Source organism: Bos taurus, chromosome 7 (assembly GCF_002263795.3).
Source record: "Bos taurus isolate L1 Dominette 01449 registration number 42190680 breed Hereford chromosome 7, ARS-UCD2.0, whole genome shotgun sequence".
Classification (NCBI taxonomy): domain Eukaryota; kingdom Metazoa; phylum Chordata; class Mammalia; order Artiodactyla; family Bovidae; genus Bos; species Bos taurus.
Genome location: NC_037334.1, coordinates 1,214,090 through 1,241,081, shown reverse-complemented (window position 1 = coordinate 1,241,081; position 26,992 = coordinate 1,214,090). Strand labels below are relative to the sequence as shown.

Sequence of the window (26,992 nt, the reverse complement as noted above, 5' to 3'; positions counted from 1 at the left end):
AAAAATAGATATGTAACAAGCAACAAAGGTTTACTGTACAGCACAGGGAACTATAGTCAATGTCTTGTAATAACCTATGATGGAAAATAATTTCAAAAATATTACATATATTTGTATAACTGAATCACCTTGCTGTGCACCTGAAACACTGTAACTCAATTATACTTCAATAAAATATATTTATTAAAAAAAAAGAATTCAAGTGAGGCTGCCATGGAGGAGTACATTGGTGAGCCTTGCCCTTGGTGAATTATGTGGATGACTGTAGTGGAACCTTCACTATGGGTATTATCAGCATGGAGTCTTCCAGGCTATTAAGGGCTTCTGTAATGGCTCTGTTAGAATTCGGCATCAATTGACAGGCAGTGTCAACGCTGTGAGGATCTGAGCCCCTCAGACTGGAGACATCTTCGTGATGTGGGGGGACACATTTTCCACCATCAACTGTGGTCTGTTGCTGCTGTGGGCAACAAAGACCCCTAGAGCTCCATCACCCCTGGAGCACTGACCAGCACTGTGCTGGCTGCCCACAGTGGCCACTGGCCACGTCTGACTCAGCAATGATTGGGGTGCATCTCGTTGGCCCTCATCGAGGGTGCTGGCATCCTCCAAACTCACTACAGGGCCCAGCAGTTCTGCAATGCATCCCCATTCCTGGAGCTCAGCCACCTTCCCCCTGAGTGTACCCTGGCTGCAGGTTACCCCAGCTATCAGCAATATCTTGGAGGAAGTGACCACTTACCACCACCACCACGGGAGCGCCTCTTCTGTTCTCTCCCCAGTTATCTACCTCGAAGGGAAGGCTGGCTCCCAGGTGGCCCTGGGACCCTTCAGAGAGGGCCTCTACTCTGTTCTCTTATCCCAGGTTGGGTGTGGGGAACCCTAGCTGCCCCGATGGGTGGGTCCCTTCTCTATCAGGGCACCACAGTCCCCACTCACATGTAACACGCTTCCACCCTCGTCTCTTTACACAGTGCCCTGATGAGCATTTAAAGTCAGTTTTGAAAGGCCTCTGTACGTACTCCTTGAGTGTCCCAAAGAAGCTGTTCTCTAGGACAGGGGGAGACACTCTTAAGGGACTTGGGAGCCCTCCGATTTGGAGCTGCACAGAGAGTGGTCTCTAACAAAGGCTTATGGGATCAAAGTGTAAGACAGGAAATGAAAAAAAAAAAAAAAGAATTCAAAGGAGAAAAAATATGCTACATTCTTTCACAAAATGAATACCCCTGTGGGTGACAGATTATATTATAGATTTCCTGCTGAGATTTGTCACTGTTTTTTTCTAAAACATATACTTGTATTTCATTCCTCTATTCAAAACCTTTCATGTATCCCTGCTGCTGCTGCTAAGTTGCTTTAGTCATGTCTGACTCTGTGCGACCCCGTAGATGGCAGCCCACCAGGCTCCCCCGTCCCTGGGAATCTTCAGACAAGAACACTAGAGTGGGTTGCCATTTCCTTCTCCAATGCGTGAAAGTGAAAAGTGAAAGTGAAGTCGCTCAGTCTTGTCAGACTCTTAGCGACCCCATGGACTGCAGCCTACCAGGATCCTCCGTCCATGGGATTTTCCAGGCAAGAGTACTGGAGTGGGGTATCATGTATCCCTACTGTCAACTAAATAAAGTTCAAACTCCATGACATTCAGGGCATTTCAGGAGACAAGTGGACCTAAATGTAACTGAGCATTGTGTAATGGTTGTTGTTCAGTCGCTAAGTCATGTCCAGCTCTTTGCACCCTCACGGACTGCAGCATGCCAGGCTTCCCTGTCCTTCACTATCTCCCAAAGTTTGCTCAAATCATGTCCACTGAGTCAGTGATGTTATTTAACCATCTCATTATCTGCTGCCCCATTTCCTTTTGCCGTCAATCTTTCCCAGCAGCAGGGTCTTTTCCAATGCGTAGGCTCATGTGATGGTAGACACTTCTTATTGACCAAATGAAATCGTTTGTCCAAAGTGACTGAAACAGTGGCTCATGATATAAGTAGTATGCAAGGGTGAAGTGTGGAGGAGGATAAATCTGAGAGAACAGAGCCCACAGAACTGAAAGCTTCAACAAACCCAATGACAGAAGGAGGGAAAGAGAAGAAGCAACAGTCAGAGAACAGGATGCTGGAACTGAGACTCAAAAGACATAAAAATTCCAGGAGATAATGAGGCCCAGGTTCCTAATGAGGTGGAACGGTCAAAGGATCTCAGAGAAGAATTTTAGGTTTGGTCGTTCACTCCCCACATGGATATTGAAGTTGGCCAGGATGATGGCAGGGCTACATATGTATGGGTGAGTAAGTCAGGGGTCAGGGCCTCTGAGAAGCGACAGGCAGGGAGATGAATGACTGATACAAGAGGGACGCACGGTGTGGAACAAGAGAATGAAAGGTAAAGCTGTTACCGTGGAAGTGTGCTGGTGTGAAAGCAGCTGTACTGCTTCAAGAAAATGCCATTACCAGTGATATCCGGCTGATGCCCACAAGGTTCACAACACTGATGAACCTGAAATTGTGCTGAAGTCTGAACCTAAACCACCTGCCCAAAAGCTGACATACAGGAGAGCTCCATGTGTGAGTCACCAAGCGATTTCAGAGTTGCTGGATAATTCCTGATGATTCTCGGCTATAATTTGTCCTCAAAAAGAACAAGGGTCTACAGAACCCTTGTTCTTTTATTCCTTGAGCAGGAAGTTCCGCAAACAAGTAGGGCCGGGGCTCGATGCCCAGTACTCCAATGTCATTTCTTTTCTTCTCATGCTATCCCCTGCCTATACGTACTCATCAGGTAATTTCTGTTCTCATTTTCTACATCATAATAAAGAAAAAATAGGAGCAAAGACCAGATGGAAAAAAAAGCCACTTTTGCCCTTGATATAGAGAGGCAGAGAAGTAGGAGGGTAATTAGGAGGACAGCACCAGACACCAAGAATATCATCCAATCTTTTAGTTAGAAGAGTTCTTAGAGATCATCTTCAACATAATACAGGAACCCCATATAAATTACTTTAAAAAAAATTCTATTTACTTTTGGCTGGGCTGGGTCTTCATTGCCGCATGGGCTTTTCTCTAGTGAGGGAGAGCAGGGGTCACCCTCCAGTTGCGGTGCAGATTCTCACTGCAGAGGCTGCTCTTGTTGCAGAGCATGGGCTCTAGCGTGCGCGGCTTCAGCAGGTGTGGTTCTCGGGCTCTAGAGCACAAGCTCAACACTGGTGGTGCATACAGGCTCCGTTGCCCCACACAACTGGAATCCTCCCGGACCAGGGGTGGGACCTGTGCCTCCTGCACTGGCAGGTGCATTCTTTACCACTGAGCCACCAGGGAAGCCCAGTTTTTAGTACAGAAAGGTCCTTTTAATAACCAAATTCTTGATTCCTGAATGCCCATTCATGGCTCTTGGTTCTCTTCTCTGGAGAAGCATCAGTGAACAAATAAACTGTATTTCACTTATCGATGGTGTAAAATACCATAAACTGTAAAGTGCATCATTACTGTATGTATCATGAAGAAAAAATCCTGTGAAACCATAAGATGCCATCAAATATAAGAAACACCTGCAAGAATTGATGAAAACTCCTCTTCCCTTGGAAGAAGTCAAAGACATCTTTCCTGGAACTCCACCTCAGTCTTTTCTCCAAACTAATTATTCCCAAAGTCCCAAATTATTCATTTTTAAAAAAGATTTTTAAAAGAATCTAACGTTTACAAGTTGGAAATATAAAAACTTCTTCTCCCCCAAACCATTCAAGAGTAAGCTACTGGCATGATGCCACATCATCCCTAAACATTCAGTGTGTATTTTATAAACAAACAAAAAACACTTATAAATAAATAGTACAGTCACCCAAATCAGGAAATTAACACTGATACATTACTGCTCTCTAATCTGAGAGTCCATTCAATTCACTCAATTCTCCAATAAGGTCCTTTACAGTGGTCCACGCCACAACCACGCATTACATTTAACAGTCTCAGGCTTTGCCTGACGCTCACGCCCTTGATGTCTTTATTCTGTAGAATGTCCCTCATTCTGGATGCGTCCGGTAGTTCCTTGTGGCAAGACTCAGGTCACGCACCTCTGGTAGGAACATCACAGAAGTGATGCTGTGCTCTTTCTGGTGAATACGCCCAGGTGGCACAGTTTGGATATAACCCATTACTAGTGAAGTTCACTTTGATCATTCATAAAAGTCATGTCCTCCAGGCATTTCCAGTGACTCTTTCCCCTAGTAATCGTTAAGTATTCTGTAGGGAGGTATTTTGAGACTAGGTAAGCATTCCATTCCTCATCAAACTTTCACTTTATTTTACTTTTTAGATCAGTATGAATTCACAGTTATTATTTCACTTAATGGTCTAAAACACTATCATTATTAACTTGATGCTAAAATTCCAAATTGTGTTCATAAAACTTTTCCATCCTGTTCTTTTTTTGACATTTTTAAATGTCTTTTTCAATTAAGAATGAATATAATACTTCAATACCAAGAGCAGCAGGACACTAATGTCTCCCTTCATCTGAATAGTATGCTTACAGGGATACAGGTCAAGCTTTCAATATATTTTTTAGCAACCATGCTACATTTTAGCATATGCTGAACTTACATTGATTATTGTTCCCAGCTGTCCTCAACTTGAACTGTTACTTTCTCCACAAAACCTAGTTTCTATTTTTTTTACACCATTTGTGGGCTGACCTAATGAATACTTTCTTTTCTTTGTTATATGTTCCAAGACCCACCTAGTTTTGTGCCATTTTCAAGTTAAGATACCTATATTTATGTTTGCTTATGAGTTTCATTTTTAAAAAATCTTATTTAAGTATAGTTGATTTACAGTGTTAATGGCTGCTGTACTGCAAAGTGACTCAATTAGACATATATATATTCTTTTTCACATTCTTTTCCACTATGACTTATCACAGGATACTGACTACAGTTCCCCATGCTATACAGTCGGACCCTGTTGTTTATCCGTCCTATGTATTAGTTTGAACCTCCTAAACCTAAGCTCCCCATCTTTCCCTCCTACACATCCCTTGTCCCTTGGCAACCACAAGTCTGTTCTCTCTCTCTGATCTGTTTTGTAGATATGTTCATATGTGCCATATTTTAGACTCCACACGTAAGTGATAACAAATGGTGTTTGTCTTTCTCTTTCTGACTTACTTTACTTAGTATGATAATCTCTAGGTTCATCAATGTTGCTGCAAATGGCATTATTTCATTCTTTTTTATGGCTAAGTAATATTCCACCGTATTGGGTTGGCCAAAGAGTTCCTTTGGTTTTTAAGGAAAAATAAAAGACACATTTTTCATTTCCACTGAGAACTTTATTGAACAGTGTTTTCACTGTTTTGTTCCACCACCTTCTGCCACTTTTCAGGCAACTTCAAAATTTCATTTTCCAAAACTTTTTCTCTTTGAGCAAAGAACTGTTTCAGGTGCCTTTTATAATCCTCCAAGAAATTGAAATTTTTTTCTATTAAGAGAATTTTGTAAAGACAGAAATAATTGGAAATCTGAAGGTTCAATGTCTGATAATTGTGGACTTTCTAAAGCTGGAATCAAGATTGCCAGGAGAAATATCAGTAACCTCAGATATGCAGATGACACCACACTTACGGCAGAAAGTGAAGAGGAACTAAAAAGCCTCTTGATGAAAGTGAAAGAGGAGAGTGAAAAAGTTGGCTTAAAGCTCAACATTCAGAAAACGAAGATCATGGCATCTGGTCCCATCACTTCATGGCAAATAGATGGGGAAACAGTGGAAACAGTGGATGACTTTATTTTGGGGGGCTCCAAAATCACTGCAGATGGTGATTGCAGCCATGAGATTAAAAGATGCTTACTCCTTAGAAGGAAAGTTATGACCAACCTAGATAGCATATTCAAAAGCAGAGACATTCCTTTGCCAACAAAAGTCCGTCTAGTCAAGGTTATGGTTTTTCCAGTGGTCATGTATGGATGTGAGAGTGGGACTGTGAAGAAAGCTGAGCGCCAAAGAATTGATGCTTTTGAACTGTGGTGTTGGAGAAGACTCTTGAGAGTCCCTTGGACTGCAAGGAGATCCAACCAGTCCATCGTAAAGGAGATCAGTCCTGGGTATTCTTTGGAAGGAATGATGCTAAAGCTGAAACTCCAGTACTTTGGCCACCTCATGCAAAGACTTGACTCATTGGAAAAGACTCTAATGCTGGTAGGCATTGGGGGCAGGAGGAGAAGGGGACGACAGAGGATGAGATGGCTGGATGGCATCACCGACTCAACGGACGTGAGTTTGAGTGAACTCCGGGAGTTGGTGATGGACAGGGAGGCCTGACATGCTGCGATTCATGGGGTAGCAAAGAGTCAGACACGACTGAGCAACTGGACTGAACTGAATTCTGACCCATGTGAGGTGAACTCATTATAGTTTTGCTTTGCATTTCTCTAATAATAAGTGATGATCAGCATCTTTTCATTTGTTTATAGGTCACCTGTTATGTTTTCTTTGGAGAACTTTCTATTTAGGTCTTCTGCCCATTTTTTTATTGGGTTGTTTGCTTTTCTGTTATTGAACTATATGAGCTGTTTGTATATTTTGGAAAGTAAGCCCTTGTCAGTTGTACCACTTGCAAATATCTTCTCCCAGTCTGTAGGCTGTCTTTTCATTTTGTTTATGGTTTCCTTTGCTGTGCAAAAGCTTGCAAATTTGATTAGGTACAAGTTTTTGATAAAAAAAAAATTTTAATGAGTGGAGAAAGAAAAGTTAAGTCCACAGGCATTCCAGCCAGGGAATATTTAAATTGAGAAGAAAACTTATGATAGCTTTTATACCAAGCACCAGCACTCCAAAGGCCTTACAATATGCTTTTTATGTTTAAAAACTTCTAAGTCTGAGAGCTCAGTGAACTGAAGAAAATGGATGGTGGTTGGTGTCAGTCAGGTTTCTCACTTTTGGAGTGGGAGTTTACAGATAAGCAAAGGCAGAAAACCACAAGGATCCATGTAATATAATGGATTAAAGTTGGAAACCTAAGTATGAACTCATTCTTAGTTTAATACAGATACAAATGGTTATATATAGAAATATTTAGTTATGTGCATATACAGATATTAGTATACACATATATATATTTCCTTTCTCTGTCAACTGAGAAGGTCCAGAAACAATAAAACCTTAATAGTAACAAGTACATCTAATACCCAGAGCTTGATTTCTAGTATTATTTTCCAATAAATGGAAACTAGGGTTCCTTGGAGAAATCCTTGATTCTAGGAATGGGAAAGGAAATATATACAAGATGAACCTGGAGCATCTTAAAGCGCCAGAAAAGAAGAAAATGCTCAAAACACAAAACAAAAAAACCCCCAACACTCATAGTAATGGAAGCATGTCAAAGGACACAAGAGTCAACTGAAAGAGCTCCCAATGGCCAAAGTTGGAATGTGAACAAAAAATAAGCCAAGAAATATTGTATTGTAATACAAAGTACAAAATAAATATCCGTAAGTCCATTCTGATACATATAAATGACTGAATAGATCAACAGAAAAGAGACAAACCATCATATGGAATAATTCCAAGTAAATATGTGATACTCTGCCCTAAGGAGGGGAAGCCTAACCCCCAGTGCCTGAAGTGTGGGCTGTGCACAGTGGCCTCCTACAGAGCGCTGTACAGAAGAGGGAAAGAGGAACGCTATGATGGAGAAGCCTGATCAACAGCCAGGCAGTCAAGGCAACACCAACAGTGATCACTCACACTGGTACAGCATGACAGGCGATGAGAGTGACACCTTACCCCTGCGGCCTTCCTCCCTCAAACCTTTATCCTCAGTCTAATCATGAAGAAAAAGCAAACAAATCCCACTGAAGGACATTACACAAAATACCTGAACAGGAGTCCTAAAAAACTGTCATAGCCAAGAGAAGCCTAGCAGATATAATGACCAAAAGTAATGTAATATCCTGGATGGGATCCTGGAACTCCAAAGGACATCAGATAAAAACTAAAGAAACTGGAATAAAATTGGAAGTGTAGTGAAAGTCGCTCAGTCATGTCCAGCTCTTGCGACCCCATGGACTAGAGTGTAGCCTCCCAGACTCCTCTGTCCATTGGATTCTCCAGGACAGAATACTGGAGTGGGTAGCCTTTCCCTTCTCCAGGGGATCTTCCCAGCCCAGGGATCGAATCCAGGTCTCCTACATTGCAGGCAGATTCTTTACCAGCTGAGCCACAAGGGAAGCCCAAGGATAAGCCTAACTGAATAAAATATGGACTTTAGTTAATAATAACATACCAAGAGTTTCCCTGGTGGCTTAGTGGGTAAAGAATCTGTCTGCAGGAGACATAAGAGACATGGGTTTGATCCCTGGGTCAGGAAGATCCCCTCGAGAAGGGCAGGGCAACCTACTCTAGTATTCTTGCCTGGAGAATACCATGGACAGATGAGCCTGGTGGGCTACAGTCCATGGGGTCACCAAGGATGGGACAGGACTGAAGTGACTTAACACACACATGCATGCAATATACCAATATTGATTCATTAATTATTAATGAACAATTAATAATTGTTAATAATAACATGCCAATATTGGTTCATTAAGTGCAACAAATGTACCATGCTAATGTAATATGTTAATAATAAGAGAAACTGGGCACAGTGTCTATGGGAATTATCTGTACTATCTTTGCAATTTTTCTGTGAATGTAAATCTGTTCTAAAAGGTTTATTTTAAAGAGTCATGCCATAAAATGGAACTTATCTGGAAAAAAAAACAGTGACTAGAAAACAAAGAAACAACACTTCTAAAGTGCTTAAACCCAGAATTCTACATCTATGTCCTTAAAAAATGACAGCAGAAAAAGACACTTTAGGGTAAATGAATGATGAGAGAATTTGTCACAGCAGATCTGTGCTGCAAGAAATGATTTAAAACATTATCTAGACTGAAAGGGAAATGACATTAGATATCTCTGACTATACAAAGGAAAAAAGAACACCAGAAATGCAACATATGAGTAAATAATATAAAAGTCTATCACTTTTCCCTTCATCAGTTTTTTTGTTCCCATTGGGGTCGCAAAGAGTCGGACACGACTGAACGACTGAACTGAACTGAACTGACCCTCACCAACAAGTGACTTCTTTTCATTCCTCCTCCAAAGGCTCTACAGACTTAAGAGTTTGACAGTAAGTCTTACAAGGGCAGAAAAGCCCTCCTAGGGAGAGTCCATCTACAAACTCTGGGGAAGGATTTTACAGTTAAAACTATGGAGGGGTACTTTGGGCATTTAGTAGGCATGTGCCTGGGAGGCTAAACACTCTGTAAATACAAAGGACAGTTCTACAGAGCCAAGAACTTTCAGTATCCTACCTCCTGAAAAATCCGAACTGAGGAGCATTGTAAGGTATCAATGAATCTTTACCAGTCCTCTAACACATGGAGCAAGGCTGCACCATTTTCCTTAGCAGCTGTGCCTGCGGCACTAGCTCTGAGCTTGTCCCTGTAAATCCAGGTCACCGTCATATGAACAGCTAACAAGTAAAAAATGCCTTCTGTCCTGTAACCTGTGAAACTGATTTCTAAGCTAGTATTCTAAACCCCACGCAGATCGTTTACATTATTTCAGCTTCCTCCTCTTCTACTGCTGGAGAGGAAAGGATAAGTACAAACAAGATAAAATCACAAGTCAAGTGATGAGTCCAATCAATTTACTCAGGATACTGAGCCTGCAGTGTCTGAATTAGGAATACTAGAAGATAAATTGTCTTAAGTATCTAGCAGAGGGAGGGGCTCTCCACTTCCAGGGAAATAAAGGACAAGTTCAGAGCTTACAGGAATGTTTTAAAACAATCATCAGCAGTCATTTTTTAAAAGTTGTTCTTTTTCAAAAGCTACTGCTTACATATTAGTTTCAAATTTTTCTTGATAATCATGAATTTCTGAAAAAAGTGTATGGATCATATGGAAGATACAGAAGAGATATATGCAAACTCAGGCCACAGACACAATTAAGAGTATAGTAAAATTTAAAATGCAAAGTCAATCTGTCCTGAAGTAATTAAATTCATATTCAATTAGACCCTAAAAACTAAACAGTTAAAGCAACAGTATGACTATTATTTATTTTCTTGATGGGCTTTTAGAATAAAGGAATAGATTTACATTAAGTGACCCAAATTATGGATATTTAAAGATATTTTACAATGTATTTGTGATTTATCTTTACTTGTTTTCACAAGGTGTGATTTTTTTCCTATTCACAAAGAGAATATTTAAAATGCAAACTCAATCTGTTCTGAAGTAATTAAATTCATATTCAATTAGACCCTAAAAACTAAACAGTTAAAGCAACAGTATGACTATTATTTATTTTCTTGATGGGCTTTTAGAATAAAGGAATAGATTTACATTAAGTGGCCCAAATTATGGATATTTAAAGATATTTTACAATGTATTTGTGATTTATCTTTACTTGTTTTCACAAGGTGTGATTTTTTTCCTATTCACAAAGAGAATATTCTATATTTTACAGAGTAATTTTTTCTGTTCATTGCTAGATAATATAGAGCTATGTATCTTTTTTAAAAAAGAGAATATGATGCAGAAAAGGTAAAGAGCTATTTGATTGATTCTATTCAACCAGTTAAAGGAACACTAAAGAAGCATTCGATACTGCTAATTGACATAAAGATAGAAAAGTAAATTATTCGGTTAAACGTTTACCTAAATTACCTCATCTTCCTATTAAAATGAAAAAATGCTCACAGATTCTTACAGACATACAAATAAAACTATCAAAGAGCTCTCTGACTTGACAACAATTTGACACAATTTATGACTGTTAAGCAATAAAGTCTATATTAATTTTTAAAAGCCAGGAAAATAAATCCTTAACTTTTATACAAATGTGCATTATTTTAAACTATGCAAGTGCCCATAACTTCCCCTTTATACTACCACATATTTGTTAACTACATTACAAAGAACTTATTCTGCCAAGTAGAGGTAACAAATAAAACCACAAATTGAGCGGTCTTTCCTGTCAATGATGTCATGGACACTGTGCCAGAAAAGATGTCCTTCAGCCACCAGATGAAGGGCATTCATTAGAACAAACAGGAATAAGCTCTTGAAACATTGTCAACATGGCAAGAAAATGAAATACTTAACAATGTGAAATTTTAAAATTAGTTATAAAATATATCCTTAAATGAAATGAAAGCTTAACAAAGCTAAATATCTTCATGAAATCATTTCAATGCAGCACATACTTATTTTGTTCAAGATATTTTGCTAACCATTGCAGAAAATAAAAAGACACAAACTTTAACTTAAAGAAACCCACAGTCTTCTCTCTACCGCCAGTCAAGTATACACATGATGACAACAGAAAACAAAAGGACAGTGCCGTCCAGAGCTACAAAAAAGACGCTATGAAGACTGAAGGGGCCTCAGACAGTAAACTCACTGAGGGTGTGGCCCAGGGCTCTTTTTATCAACTCTCACCAGTTCATATTAGTTCATATTACAATGCACAGCACAAAGTGCTGTTTCTCAAATGAAGGGTGGATAATAGAATTGACATGTGAGCAGGGGAGGGCTAAAACACGGATCTCCCCCTTGAGATGTGGAACTACAGGTATATTCCAGGTATCTTTGCAGGTACAGATACAAGGGGTATCTAGTTACTCTGACAGAAGGGTCCTTGAACCTTACACAGAAACAGGAAGAAAGGGCTCTGTGAAGGAGAGAGAAGCAGTGCACACTAATGAGCCAGGAGAACAATGGTTCTCAGAGCACAGAGATTGTCTATGCTGCTGTCCTCCACAGCAAGGACTCATGGCCTTCCAGAGAAAGAGACTGAGAGACCAAAGAGGTCTTCCTACAGAGGAGGCAACGTGGCCTACATCACGCGGAGGAAGTCAGTGAAAAATCTGAGAAGGAAACCTAGCTTTCTTATCTTTACCTATTTCTCAAAGCCACGACTGTGGACCAGTGGCATTAGTGTCACATATAAACTTCTTAAAAACAGAGTCTCAGGCTACACTCCAGACCTACTCAATCAAAATCTCCATTTTAACAAGATTCCCAGAGGATACACATATACATCAAAATATGAGGAGTATCCCAGAGCATCTGTCTAGATGTGACATTACTGGATCACAATGTTTGAGTTCTTTAATGGTATTAGATGGTACTAAATTTGTCTCTGAAGCATTGTCTCACGTTCTTTCTAATTTTCTGTGTATTATAAAGCCATAGTTTTGCACTATAAAGCCATTTCTTATTGCTTTTATATTACATTTGCCTTACAGAAGTTCTATATCCTAAGAATATATCCTCAAACTCTATCTAATTTTCCTTATTTGTGTTATCAGCTAAAATGTAATAAAAGAGTTACATGGTTAATAAATTTGGGAAACTGCAGGTTAATCAATTAAAACAAGTCTTTAAGACTTCTCAGAGACTTCAGTATGTTTATTAGGAGCTTCTAAAATTGAAATATTTTTCAAGCATTTTCTAAAACTTATTTCATCATTTACCTTTTTTCCTCCATGGGTCATCTATGGAACATTTTTGGATACTCTTAACATTTCAAGGAACACAGATGGAAAATCCATGTTAATTTAGAAAGAATTCTCTCCCTTTTTAAACAAAAAATCATTGAGGGAGAAAAAAAAGACAAACTTGATTCCCTCTCTTATAATCCCCAGATCTTTACATACTTAAAAGATTCTCATTCTCACTACCTCTCTAGTGGTTTTGTATATGTAAAATAACATCACATAAAAAGAAAAATACATTCTGCTCAGTTGAATTTCTCTCTATCCATTTTTCTTTGTGTTTTCAGTAAGAAGAAAACAGCAAGGAATGATTAGGTCCAAAATTTCGAAGTTTTTTTCTTCCCTCTAATACAGCTGATGAGAGCAAACTGGCATCTGCTCTGAGACCTAGGCAGAAAAACCACTGTCATTTTTTTTTTTTTGAGGATAACTGATTTACAATGCTGTGTTAGTGATCTCTGACAGTGAAAATCACACATTCGATTTTATTTATACCTTCCTTAAAAAGTTTCAGTTTTCCTACAATAAACACAAATTACTTTTGGAGAAAGAAAAAATATATATATTTTAATTCTAAAATGCTTAATTTGAAGGGAATAAAACAAGTTAGAGCAATAAAATTTAAATTAATCTGCGTTATTCTATTAAGATATACACAAAAGTATCAATGATCTTAAATTAGGTGAGGTCTTTGCAAGACAACTGTCTAAAATTGATAATGCAAATATTAATTATGATTAAAGAGTTAATTCTTTAAATAAGTCATTAATCTTTAACATTTTTTATAAGTGCAGAATTAAAGTTTATCTAGGTTTCAACTAGTTGTAATAGATTGGTAAACCGAAAGGTAAACACCAAAACACCTGTGTCTAAGCCTCTCTTCTGCTGGCCCTTGCTTGCTTCAATCTCTTGGTCTGTAAGTGGGAGAGTACCTATAACATACATGGCCATGATGAGGCCATGAGGCCATGACTGTCTAAGAAAATACGTAAAAAAGAGACTCCTCTACATCATGTCACCAGAGAAACACAAATTTAAAACAACCTATTACAATGACCAAAAAGAAGGAAAAAAAAAAAAACTGACAGCACGACATGCTGGTGAGGATGTGGAGTAACAGGAAATTTTCATTTTCTGCTGCTGGAAATATATAAAGTGGTACAGCCACTCTGGAAAATAGTTTGATGGTTTCTTACAAAACTATCCTCTTACTGTACAACTCAGCAATCAGGCTCCTTAGTATTTATCCAAGGGAATTGAAAACTTATGTCCACACAAAAACCTGCACGTATGTTTATGGTGGCTTCACTCATAACTGCTCAAATCTGAAAGCAACCAAGATGTCCTTCAGTAAGTGACTTGATAAATAAACTGTGGAACACCCAGAAACCGGAATATTCAGCACTCAAAAATAATGAGCAATCAAGTCATGAAAAGACATGGAGGAAACCTAAATGCATATAACTAAGTGAAAAAAGCCAGTCTGAAAAATGTCCAGATTCTGCTGGGAACCTAAAATTGCTTTAAAAAGTAAAGTCTAATAAAAACCAAAAAATTCACTGCTATATCGTGCCTGCCATATATATAGCAGTGCTCAATAAATTGCACCATTGTTATTAAAACAAGCACATTAGAAATATCCTGTTTCCACAGAACTGAATAAATATGGTTACTACTATAATTAAAGTAATTACTAAGTTAGTTTCAACATTCATTTTGATAAGATAAAAGGCATGACATAATCTGGATGAATGATTCTAAATCTAAGATACTATTTTTCAAAGTTATCAAGTGAAATGTGAAATGACTAAGGATTCAGTCACAGTCAGTTCCTTAATGAGTGCAAGTCTCACAGTGTTTTACTGTCGTTATGTAAGAAAAAGTTCAACTAAAAGAAAAAAAATGTATCTCAACAAACAAAGGGCAATACCAAAGAAAAATATAATCCTAGAATTATGTTGGAAATGATATGGTTTCAGCAAGAGGTAGAATGCCTTCCTATAAAGCAATAATTTGCCAGAGGGAAAACAAAATCTACAACTTCCTTTTTTTGTTTACCTGGATGAGTCATGGTGACTGGCTCCTCTTTGGATTTATTATTGTAGATGACTACAGCAACTGCATTGTGGAAAGCAGCCCGTGATATTTTCTCTTTAAAGGTGCAATTTCCCCTCTGCAGCAAGGCAATCCACTGTTTGATGTTAGGAGGGACAAAGAACCGTGTTTGAGGATCACAGCCCAGATGATCAGCAACTAGACAGATGAGAAGAGGGAAAAAAAACAACCAGAGATATTAACTTTTTCCTCAAGGAAACAAAATCAATCAAGTCTTCATCAAAGTGCTTAACTATTCTCTGGATACCACAGCACTTCAAGCAGCTTGCTCCCAGCAGAGCTATAAATACATCCACAAAGGACAACGCAATGAATCCGAGTCCATATCTGTTCAGGGAGAGAGATGCTCCATTAAAACGTTACCTGTAAAGGAAATTAGAAGGGAAAGACTGTTTAACTTCACAGATTGACAAAATATTAAAGACTGACCATATCTAATGTAGGTTGGTGAAGAGAGGAGGAAGATATGACAAACAGAACCCCCAGCAATCCAAGGGATGGATCTACCCTGACTTCTGCTCATTCACTGCAGTTCAGTTCAGTTGCTCAGTCCTGTCTGACTCTTTGCCATGCCATGAACTGCAGCATGCCAGGCTTCCCTGTCCCTCACTAACTCCAGGAGCTTGCTCAAACTCACATCCATCAAGTTGGTGATGCCATCTAACCATCTCATCCTCTATCGTCCCCTTCTCCTCCTGCCTTCAATCTTTCCCAGCATCAGGGTCTTGTCCATTAAGTCAGTTCTTTGCATCAGATGGCCAAACTATCAAGAGTTTCAGCTTCAGCATCAGTCCTTCCCATGAATATTCAGGACTGATTTCCTTTTGGATTGACTGGTTTGATCTACTTGCAGTCCAAGGGACTCAAGAGTCTTCTCCAACACCACAGTTCAAAAGCATCAATTCTTCTGTGCTCAGCTTTCTTTATACTCCAACTCTCACATTCATACATGACTAATGGAAAAATCATAGCTTTGACTAGATGAACCTTTGTCAGCCAAGTAATATCTCTGCTTTTTAATACGCTGTCTAGGTTGGTCATAACTTTTCTTCCAAGGAGCAAGCGTCTTTTAACTTCATGGCTGCAGTCACCATCTGCGGTGATTTTGGAACCCAAAAAATAAAGTCTGTCATTGTTTCCACGGTTTCCCCATCTGTTTGCCATGAAATGATGGGGTCAGATGCCATGATCTTAGTTTTCTGAATGTTGAATTTTAAGCCAACTTTTTCACTCTCCTCTTTCACTTTGATCAAGAGGCTCTGTAGTTCCTCTTTACTATCTGCCAGAAGGGTGGTGTCATCTGCATATCTGAGGTTATTGATATTTCTCCCAGCAATCTTGATTCCAGCTTGTGCTTCATCCAGCCCAGCATTTCACATGATGTACACTGCATATAAGTTAAATAAGCAGGATGACAATATACAGCCTTGACCTACTCCTTTCCCAATTTGGAACCAGTCTGTTGTTCCGTGTTTGGTTCTAACTGTTGCTTCCTGACCTGCATACAAATTTCTCAAGAGGCAGGTCAGGTGGTCTGGTATTCCCATCTCTTTCAGAATTTTCCACAGTTTGTTGTGATCCACACAGTCAAAGACTTTGGCATAGTCAATAAAGGAGAAATAAATGTTTTTCTGGGAACTCTCTTGCTTTTTCGATGATCCAGCAGATGTTGGCAATTTGATCTCTGGTTCCTCTGCCTTTTCTAAATCCAGCTTGAACATCTGGAAGTTCACGGTTCACATACTGTTGAAGCCTGGCTTGGAGAATTTTGAGCATTACTTTACTAGCATGTGAGATGAGTGCAATTGTGTGGTAGTTTGAGCATTCTTTGGCATTGCCTTTCTTTGGGATTGAAATGAAATCAGACCTTTTCCAATCCTGTGGCCACTGCTGAGTTTTCCAAATTTGCTGGTATATTGAGTGCAACACTCTCACAGCATCATCTTTTAGGATTTGAAATAGCTCAACTGGAATTCCATCACCTCCACTAGCTTTGTTGGTAATGATGCTTCCAAGGCCCACTTGACTTCATCTGGCTTTAGGTGAGTGATCACACCATTGTGGTTATCTGGGTCATGAAGATCTTTTTTTTTGTATAGATCTTCTGGGTATTCTTGCCACCTCTTAATATCTTCTGCTTCTGCTAGGTCCATACTATTTCTGTCCTTTATTGTGCCCATCTTTGCATGAAATGTTCCTTTGGTATCTCTAATTTTCTTGACGAGATCTCCAGTCTTTCCCATTCTGTTGCCTTCCTCTATTTCTTTGCATTACTTATCTCCTGAACCCCATCTCCATCATCACCACAAGGAGACTGATTTTGCTTGGCGTAAATGAGAAAGCCAAACTTCGGTTCTGTTACTAACAGTCTTGTTAAAATTCAAGTATCCTTGAACAAATTTCTCAGTAAGTGTCAAAGAAAATTAGAAAAGTTCAGGTCTGCATATGAAAGTTTAAATTAGTTAAAGTAACATGTGAAGTGAAAGTCGCTCAGTTGTGTCTGACTCTTTGTGACCCCATGGACTGTACAGTCCATGGAATTCTCCAGGCCAGAATACTGGAGTAGGTAGCCTTACCCTTCTCCAGGGGATCTTCCCAACCCAGGGATCGAACTCAGGTCTCCCAGACTGCAGGCGAATTCTTTACCAGCTGAGCCACAAGGGAAGTCCAAGAATATTGGAGTGGGTAGCTTCCAGCAGATCTTCCCAACCCAGGAATGGAACCAGGGTCTCCTGCACTGCAGGAGGATTCTTTACCAACTGAACTATCACGGAAAATAACATGAAACTAGAATAAATATTCCTGTAATTTATGTGCTGTGTTAAGCTACTTCAGTTGTGTCCAACTCTGTGTGACCCTAAGGACTGTAGCCTGCCAGGCTCCTCGGTCCATGGGATTATCCAAGGAAGAATATTGGAGTGGGCTGCCGTGCCCTTCTCCAGGGAATCTTTTCCACCCAGGGATCAAACCCACGTCTTCTGTGGCTTCCACATTGTAGGTGGATTCTCTACTGCTGTGTCACCAGGAAAGCCTCATCTAATTTATATTTATGGGCAAATATGTCTCTATAGTTTCACATTAGGATACATATATTAACTTATTATAGCTACTTGTCTAACAAAATACACAAAGACACCGAAACTATCCACTGGGACATAAATTACATGGTCATTGTCCTAGATTTGGAGGGAAGTTTTTTCAAGTACATTTAAATTTGTCAGGGGAAGTTGATCAATTTTTGATTCTGCAAACACGGGAATTATATCTCTGGCACTCTGCCTATCTTAAAAAGCTGTCCCTGGCTGCTCTTTCCATTCTCATCCTTACTTTTATAGCAGGTTAAAATGAAAAGGGAAGGGCAGTTCAGAAGGAGGAAGAAAGTCACAAACATTTATTCTGAAGACATGCAGTGCCAGAGAACGGTGTGCCCTAGCCTTCCTGGAATTGGCACTGCCAGTACTCTGAGGGCTGAGAGGGAGGGAAGGAAAGGAGCGCAGCACAAATGGGTAACACTAGAAGGAAATAAACAATGAAAAATTAAACATTAAACAAATGAGGTGTACAATAAGACAACACCAGGGGGGAAATGGTTGCTGTCTATGCCCCGGAAGCACACTGCTTAGCAAAAGAAATGAAATGTTCACACTACTTAGAGAAAATGTAAAATGTAGAGATGTCACTAACTTCAGAGAAATGCTACATCTATCATTCCCTCTTAAATAATAGCTTTCCCTAAATTCTTTTATTATCCTGGTGATGAACAGCAACGAGAGCATATTTGTTACTACAAAGTGGGAGACAGATGATTTCACAATTTGTCGTGATTGACACTGTTGACAACTATGACTCACCTTTTCCTGAAACAGTTTCTACACTCTGAAACTTAAGTCCTTTCTCAGTCAAACAGAGAGAAAAAAAGGTTATGTCATGATTTTGTGTAAGTTTCTCAGTCGTGTCTGACTCTTTGTGACCCCATGAACTATAGCCCACCAGGCTCCTCTGTCCATATGTCCATAAGATTCTCCAGGCAAGAATACTGGAGTGGGTTGGCGTTTCCTTTTCCAGGGAATCTTCCCGACCCAGGTCTCCTGCATTGCAGGCAGTATTTTTACACCCTGAGCCACCAGGGAAGCCCTATGTCATGATTTTAATAGTCAACTTTTGAAAGACACAAAAAATCATGAAACTCTGAAATTTTGAAACAGATATTACTTTTGGTAATAATGTCTGTTTCATAATTATCATGCTTAAAAATATAAGCATTTAGTCAATGTGTTATGATAACCTCACTGTCTTGGGAAAATTTTCAAGAATACCTAGAGATCTGTATGTTTGTCTTCTATGAAACATGGGTATTTTCTGCACAGATGTGTGTGAAGTCTATCCACAACCCAGTAGCACACCTCCACCCCATTTTCCTAGCTCCTAATACCTACCACTTTGATTTCATTCTTTCTCTCTGATGCTTTGACAGTATCATTGTCCACTTAGAAGAACAGCAGTTCTCTAGTAAGTCACAAAGTCTAAGACTGAAAAGACACACCAAGGGGTACAACAAAAGAGCAAAATTTACGAAACATACTGAAGGAAAAATTAAAAATCCTCTTAAGGAATCCTCACCCACTAAGAACAGATTCTATGAACAACTCCATCATCAATACAAATTCCAACAACAGATTGTATGTGGAAAAGAAGTTTCCTGTTCCCCCAAATTTATCCAAATCATTATTCACTAAGGGTCTTTGAAAACCTTTATATCAATAAAAATATAGTAAGAAATTCAAGTTCTTATTTAACAGATTTTATCTGCTCTTGGCTGCACTGGGTCTCTATTGTTGGTGTGCTCGGACTTTCTCAAATTGCAGAGTGGGGGCTACTCTCCAGTTGTGGTGTGCAGGCTTCTCACTGCAGTGGTTCCTCTTGTTGCAGAGCACAGGCTCTAGTAGTTGTAGCATGCAGGCTCTAACCGCCCCTCGACACGTGGAATCTTCCTGAACCAGGGATCAAACCCATGTCCTCTGCATTGGCAGGGGGATTCTTAACCACTGGACTACCAATGAAGTGAAAGTTGCTCAGTCATGTCCAACTCTTTGCGACCCCATGGACTATACAGTCCATGGAATTCTCCAGGCCAGAATACTGGAGTGGGTAGCCTTTCCCTTCTCTGGAGATCTTCCCAACACACGGATCAAACCCAGGTCTCCCACATTGCAGGCGGATTCTTTACCAGCTGAGCCACCAGGGAAGTCCCTAAATTCACGTTCTTATTCAAGGAAGTTCAGAAAAAAAAAAATAAGGGATTTTTATAATCACTTAGTACCATGGTATGCTTATCTATGCTTGGCTTTAATTAACAAATGAACAATGAAAATAATGTCAACAGCTCTACAACACAACTTCTCAAGAGGACTGATGACTGACTGGCACTACTCCAGAATTTAATCCCAGTTATTTATACTTGAAGTAATTTATTAAGTAAAGACAAGCAGTAGTATGGCATAAAATATCTATGAATCACTAAATTTACTTCCACTAAAAATCATAATGAAAATGTGAAATAATAGGTGATATAAAATGATAAAGTATTTTACAATTTTATTTGTCAAATATATCTCAGTAAATTTGGAAAACATTTTTACATTATTGAGAAACTTAACTTCAATTTTTTTTCTGTATGGACTTTCCTGTTGAGCCCAGAAATAGTAATGAGACTAATTATCCCTTAACAAGAACCAAACAATTCTGGACAGAAACAATTATGGAATACTCACTTCAACGAATATTAACTTAAATGCTCAGTAACATACTAAATACCAGAGAGAAATACAACAGAACCAAACACCTTGGTCTTTAATGTTAAAGCACCACTAAATGGATTGAAGATGCATGCCTGGCACAGAAATTAAATATCAACAAAGTAGTTAAAAATGCCAACGCAGAGAGCTTACAAATTTAGGAAAGGAAAAGAGCAACATAATGGTCTAAGTTTAGTGGAAGTTGGAAGCTAAAACACTTGAAAACTGTTCAAGCAGAAAGGGGAGGGGCACAAGCGACCAGCATAAACATACAGAACAAAGACTGTCTTTTAAACTTCTTGTGAAAATCAAACAAATTTTATTTATTTTTGGCTGCACTGGGTCTTCGTTGCTGGTGTGCATGGGAACACAAATTGTGCACAAATTCTCTCAAACTGCGGAGAGCAGGGGCTACTCTAATATCTGCCCTTCAATGATATACTGAAGGGCAGATATTAAATATTTGAATATTTAAAGTAGGCTGTGAGTAGATAAGTAAATAAATACTCTCTTCCCCACCTCAGAGCGGCCTAAAGTTCTCCACGTTGATTAGTTTCACTCCCATTTCTTAAAACTGCAACCACCCCGTCTGCCAAGTAGTGATATCCACATTGTTGTGTGGGTGATGCTTCCTTCTGCATCCCGAGAACTTGCAAGAGCCAAGTGGGCCTAGGGATGGGCAGCTGCTGGAATCCTTAGGCACACAGCACAGGTGCCCTGGTGAGACTCTAGCTTCCAGAGAATGCGTGTCTTGTTTCCTCCACCTTAAAGGCCAATCCCACTACTCCTCTGCTGACCACCATCTAAGCCTCAGAACTATGCTAAAGTATCTTCTCTGAAAAGCCTTCCCAATTTCCTAACGCTGAGTTGGGTGTTTTATTCATGTTCCCATGGTACCCTGAGATTCCATTTATTTTAGCATTTATCACACTCTGAGTCTCCTGGAACGTGATATCTAGCATCTTTTTCAGTATCTCTGGCATACAGCAGACACTTAACTCATATCAAGACGGGAGCAAGAGAAGAACAGAGGGAGATTAAGCAAGACCTGATATAAAGAAAAAGCTTGTGCCAAAGACCACTCTGTTTCATGTGGTAATGTTCTGACAGGGGTAACATTCTGTCAGTTGTTTTCTGTAAAAGAAGTAAAAATAAAAATGGACCTAACTAGTTACCCTAAATTTAGATGTTTCCATTTTCACTATTTTCACATTAGATTATAATTTCTTTAATCTTTAGATTTTTTACTTCTTGTCTTTATTTTCAATGTTGAATTTAATTTTATGATTCAAATAAAAAATACAATTCTTTACTTTTGTTCCCAACTTTTTAGAAAATTGAAGTGTAATTGATTTATAATTGGATTAGTTTCAGATGTACAGCAAAGTGATTCAGTTAGATATATGTATGAGTGTGTGTGTGTGTGTGTGTGTGTGTGTATATATGTGTATATATATACATATATTCTTCTATAAATTATTTTCCACTAAAGGTTATAATAATGCGTGGCACAGGAGCGGCAGCTGCACGGCACAGCGGCCGAGATGAACTACCCCACGTCCAAGGTCAGAAGCAGTGGCTGCACTTTGCTGGAGCAGCCATGAAGAGATATTCCACGTCCAAGGTAAGAAAAACCCAAGTAAGACAGTAGGCGCTGAGAGAGGGCGTCAGAGGGCAGACAGACTGACACCACTATCCCAGACAACTACCCAATCTGATCACATGGACCACAGCCTTGTCTAACTCAATGAAACTAAGCCATGCCGTGTGGGGAATCAAGCTGGAATCAAGATTTCTGGGAGAAATATCAATAACCTCAGATATGCAGATGACACCACGCTTACGGCAGAAAGTGAAGAACTAAAGAGCCTCTTGATGAAACTGAAAGAGGAGAGTGAAAAGGTTGACTTAAAGCTCAACACTCAGAAAACTAAGATCATGTCATCCTGTCCCATCACTTCATGGGAAATAGATGGGAAAGAGTGGAAACAGTGGCAGACTCTATTTTGGGGGGATCCAAAATCACTGCAGATGGTGATTGCAGCCATGAAATTAAAAGACACTTGCTCCTTGGAAGAAAAGTTATGACCAACCTAGACAGCATTTTAAAAAGCAGAGACATTACTTTGCCGACAAAGGTCTGTCTAGTCAAGGTTATGGTTTTTCCAGTAGTCATATATGGATGTGAGAGTTGGACTATAAAGAAAGCTGAGTGCTGAAAAATTGATGCTTTTGAACTGTGGTATTGGAAAAGACTCTTAAGAGTTCCTTGGACTGCTAGGAGATCCAACCAGCCCATCCTAAAGGAAATCAGTCCTGAATATTCAATGGAAGGACTGATGCTGAAGCTGAGGCTCCAATACTTTGGCCACCTGATGTGAAGAGCTGACTCATTTGAAAAGACCCTCATGTTGGGAAAGATTGACGGCAGGAGGAGAAGGGGACAATGGAGAATGAGACAGTTGGATGGCATTACGGACTTGATGGACATGGGTTTGGGCGGACTCTGGGAGTTGGTGATGGACCAGGAGGCCTGGCGTGCTGTGGTTCATGGGGTCGCAAAGAGTCGGACACGACTGAGGGACTGAACTGAACTGGTAGGTTATTAAAAGATACTGAATAGCGTTCCCTGTGCTATGCAGTAGTTCTTGTTGTTTTTTTTTTGTATACAGCAGTGTCACCTGTTAATCCCAAATTTATCCCTCCTCCTTTCCCCTTTGGTAACCACAGGACTGTTTTTCACCCAACTTCTTAATTTTACACATTTAGCTACTGGACTTAAGTAGCTAGCTTTCATCCCTTTATTACTTCCATGGATAAACTTACTATTTCTAATTTCACTCGAATCTAATTTATTTTTCAGTTGCAGACTAATTGCCTTACAGAGTTTGCTGTTTCCTGTCAAACCTGCACCATCTGTTATCACTCGTCTTCATCAGTTGTTTAGTCTCTGAAACACTGAAAATGCTTACTCTTTCACTTTTTTGTTAACTTACGTGTAAATTTTAATTTTTGCCTTAATCTTGTATCTAGTTTTTTAAATCCCTCCCCCAATACTTCTGTTGTATATATATATATTTTCTGGTAGGATTTGTTATCATAATGGCCTGCAGAAACAACTTGGACCCTAGCCTTTCCTGTTTTCTCAGGAACCTTGTATCAATGATCATTCCCTGCCTTTTTTCCTCTCATTTAAACCTGCTTGTTTCTTCCATCGTAAAAATAAAGGAGAAGAAAGAACAGTATCTGAAAAGACTCCCCTTTACTGCTACTGTTCTCAAGAGCTATCTGTACCTGTGATTCTCATCTCCTCAGTGTCCACCCACTTCTCACCACATTTTAAAAGCCTGTATTTACTTGGCTGCTGTCGGCTCTTTGTTGCACCATGTGGGATCTCTTCTTGTGGTGTGTGGATTCTCTGGTTGTGGAACGTGGGCTCAGGAGTTGCAGCAAGCTGGCTCTGGAGCACACAGGTTCAGTAACTGCAGTGCACAGGCTTAGCTGCCCCGCAGCATGTGAGATCTTAGTTCCCGCACCAGGGACTGGACTCACATACCCTGCGCTGCACGGCAGATTCTCAACCAGTGGGCCACCAGACAAGTCCCTCCTCATGACATTTTAATCTCTGCATTCAGTCACTCCACTAAAAGTGCTCTGAAAAGGCATCAATAACCTCAGCATTGCTAAAACCCAAGACATGTGTGATCCTCTTCCAAACTGACCTGACAGCTACAAGTGTCCCAGCTGAGCACTCTACACTCTCTTGGCTTTCAAGACCCCCATCCTCCTGATTCTCCACTTCCTCCTTTTCTTTCAGAGCCCTCCTTGCTAACCTTCTTTACTGACTCCTCTCCCTCCATGTGTGCACTCAAACCACTTGGAGGTCTAAGACCCTCTGCAGCTAGAATTCTCTCTACATTGCTGGTAGGCTTTTTTCTTACTGGAGCAACAATGCTTACTAACATTTCATGCCAATCAGCTCTTTCCTGAGAAACTATTTTTCAAATTTTACTTATACAAATCCAGTTCCCAATATACACAACTAAGTCAGAATGCTAAGAATCAGAAGAGGAATATGGATAATTACACATAGGAAGGAGATTCATTCCCTCTCATTCCAAGCAGAGACTGGTCCTGCCTTGATGACCTAACATTCTTGAATGTCTTTGCTGGTTCACATGGAAGGAGGCATGGGAGAGCATTTGTAGGCAGGTCTATGGACAGTCACTTTTTAATTTATTTCTTTCCAGGCTATTTTGCCCCAGCTTCAGGCAAGGCCAAGGGATCACTTTGAGGTTTCAAATGGATGCTATTAGTTGCCAAAAATACCTACCACCAAATGAAAACCAGAAACAGAAACCTAATTTAATTTGGTCATCACCTCTACACAGTAACATGCTTTATGTGACACCTACTGGAGCCCAAACTTTGGGAGGTAGACAGACAATCTAAGATTTACCACACAGAAGTTACATTACATATGAATGACAGGACTTCTCTCTGCTTTCCACAGGATGTGAGTAATAGAACACATGAGTCAAGTTTTTGCTGACAGTCATTTTATGATAGAGAAGGGAAAATCTTAGGATAAAGTTAAAGCTATTAATCGGAGAAGGCAATGGCAACCCACTCCAGTGTTCTTGCCTGGAGAATCCCAGGGACAGAGGAGCCTAGTGGGCTGCCGTCTATGGGGTCGCACAGAGTCAGACACGACTGAAGTGACTTAGCAGCAGCAGCAGCAAAGTTATTAATACAATGGCAAAGGGACAATGAAAGGGACAAGATCCTTGGGAACACTGCTGAGTGCTGAATTCCTGGACTGTGAAAGCTGCCCTGCCTTGGAGCTTCTGGTTCTGACACAGGATTAATGTCTTCCTTATTTAAATCAACTTAAGCAGGAATTTGTCACTTGGAACACTCACATTTCTCATGTGAGTCAAGCAGCAATGAGGGGCTCTCTTAATCCACCAGGATCCACATTTGGCAACTCAAGCCCATCAAGAAGATCAAACCTAAGAAGAAAGCTTCCTGGAAAAGTCCTTTGACACAGAGAGGCAGCTGTGATGCCAATCTTTTGCCATCCTCCCTGACCTGAGAGGAGGGGTAACTATCCAGGAGAGGAGAGCTTTACCCAAAGATTAACATCTAGGGCAAGAGATCTCTCTAAGGATCCAAGGTAGAATCCAAGAGGCCAGGGAAATCATCTATAAACACTAAATGAAATTTGGCTTTTTCTTCATCTGTGAATGCAGACATTTAATCAATGTCTCTATCTTCTTCCTAAATAACACAAGGCTCTTAAAAGGCTTCTATAACAAAGTACTATAAACTTGATGTTTGTTTAAACAACAGGAATTTATTATTCTCTCACAATTCTGAAGGCCAGAAGTGTTAAATCAAGGTTGCTGGCAGGGCCATCTTTCTACTGAAGGTCCTAGTGAAGAACCCTTCCTTGCCTGTTCTAGCTTCTGGCAGCTCCACGTGACCTTGGTTTGCGGCTGCAACTCCAACCTTTGCTTTCACGTGGCCTTCTCCTCTGTGTGTGTCCCTTCGCTTCTGTCTCTTACAAACACACTTCTCATTGGATTTAGGACCTATCTACGCTATCAAGGATGATCTCATCTAAGGATCTTTATTAATGACAACTGCAAAGGCTTTTTATCCCCCAAATAATGTTTCCACGTTCACACGTTCCAGGGATCAGACATGAATGTATCTTCTGGGGGACTACCTTTCACCCTGCCTTTAGAAAGCAACTCCAATCACCACTTCTCATCTTATGCATAACTGTCCACTATACAGTTCCACCTTGCTTTAATTATCCCCTCTCTAATAGTCAGTGCTTCATACAGTCAATGTTTGTTAAACTTTACCTACAGATGCCTGTCCGTTCTTATATTAGTCAAGGTTCTCCAGAGAAACAGACCAGTAAGATATTTGCGTATATAAAGAGATTTATTTCGTAAGGAACTGGCTCATGCAATTATGGAGGCTAATGAGTCCCATAAAGGAGGCTATCAAGGACAATAAAGAAAGCGGAGCACTGAACAACTGATGCTTTTGAGTTGCGGTGTTGATAGAAGGCTTTTGAGTGTCCCTTGGACAGCAAGGAGATCAAACCATCCTAAAGGAAATCTGTCCTGAACATTCATTGGAAGGATTAATGCTGAAGCTGAAGCTTCAATACTTCGGCCACCTGATGCAAAGAACTGACTCCTTAGAAAAGACCCTGATGCTGGGAAAGACTGAAGGCAAGAGGAAGAGGGGACGACAGAGGATGAGATGGTTGGATGGCATCATCAACTCAATGGACATGACTTGAGCGAGCTCTGGGAGTTGGTGATGGACAGGGAAGCCTGGCGTATTGCAGTCCAGGGGATCGCAAAGAATCAGACATGACTGAGCAACTGAACTGAACAAGTCCCAGGATCTGCAGGGTAAGTCAGTAAGTTGGAGAGTTGATGGTGGAGTTCCAGTCCAAGGCTGGCAAGACGCACTGATGTTTCAGTTTAACTCCAAGGGCAGGAAAAAGCCAACGA

General features: G+C 40.0%; 1 protein-coding gene and 1 pseudogene across 2 annotated transcripts in view; one reads left to right on the top strand and one right to left on the bottom strand.

Moving 5' to 3' along the window:
• The window catches only part of RNF130 (ring finger protein 130), a 143,530-nt gene that overhangs the window by 86,788 nt on the left and 29,750 nt on the right, over positions 1-26,992 (bottom strand). For both annotated transcript variants that reach the window (XM_059888213.1, NM_001099708.1), the window contains exon 2: positions 14,602-14,796. In XM_059888213.1, the coding sequence (XP_059744196.1) occupies positions 14,602-14,796 (195 nt within the window). The remainder of the gene's footprint in view (positions 1-14,601; positions 14,797-26,992) is intronic.
• Positions 17-1,047, top strand: LOC101902882 (mitochondrial import inner membrane translocase subunit Tim17-B-like; annotated as a pseudogene).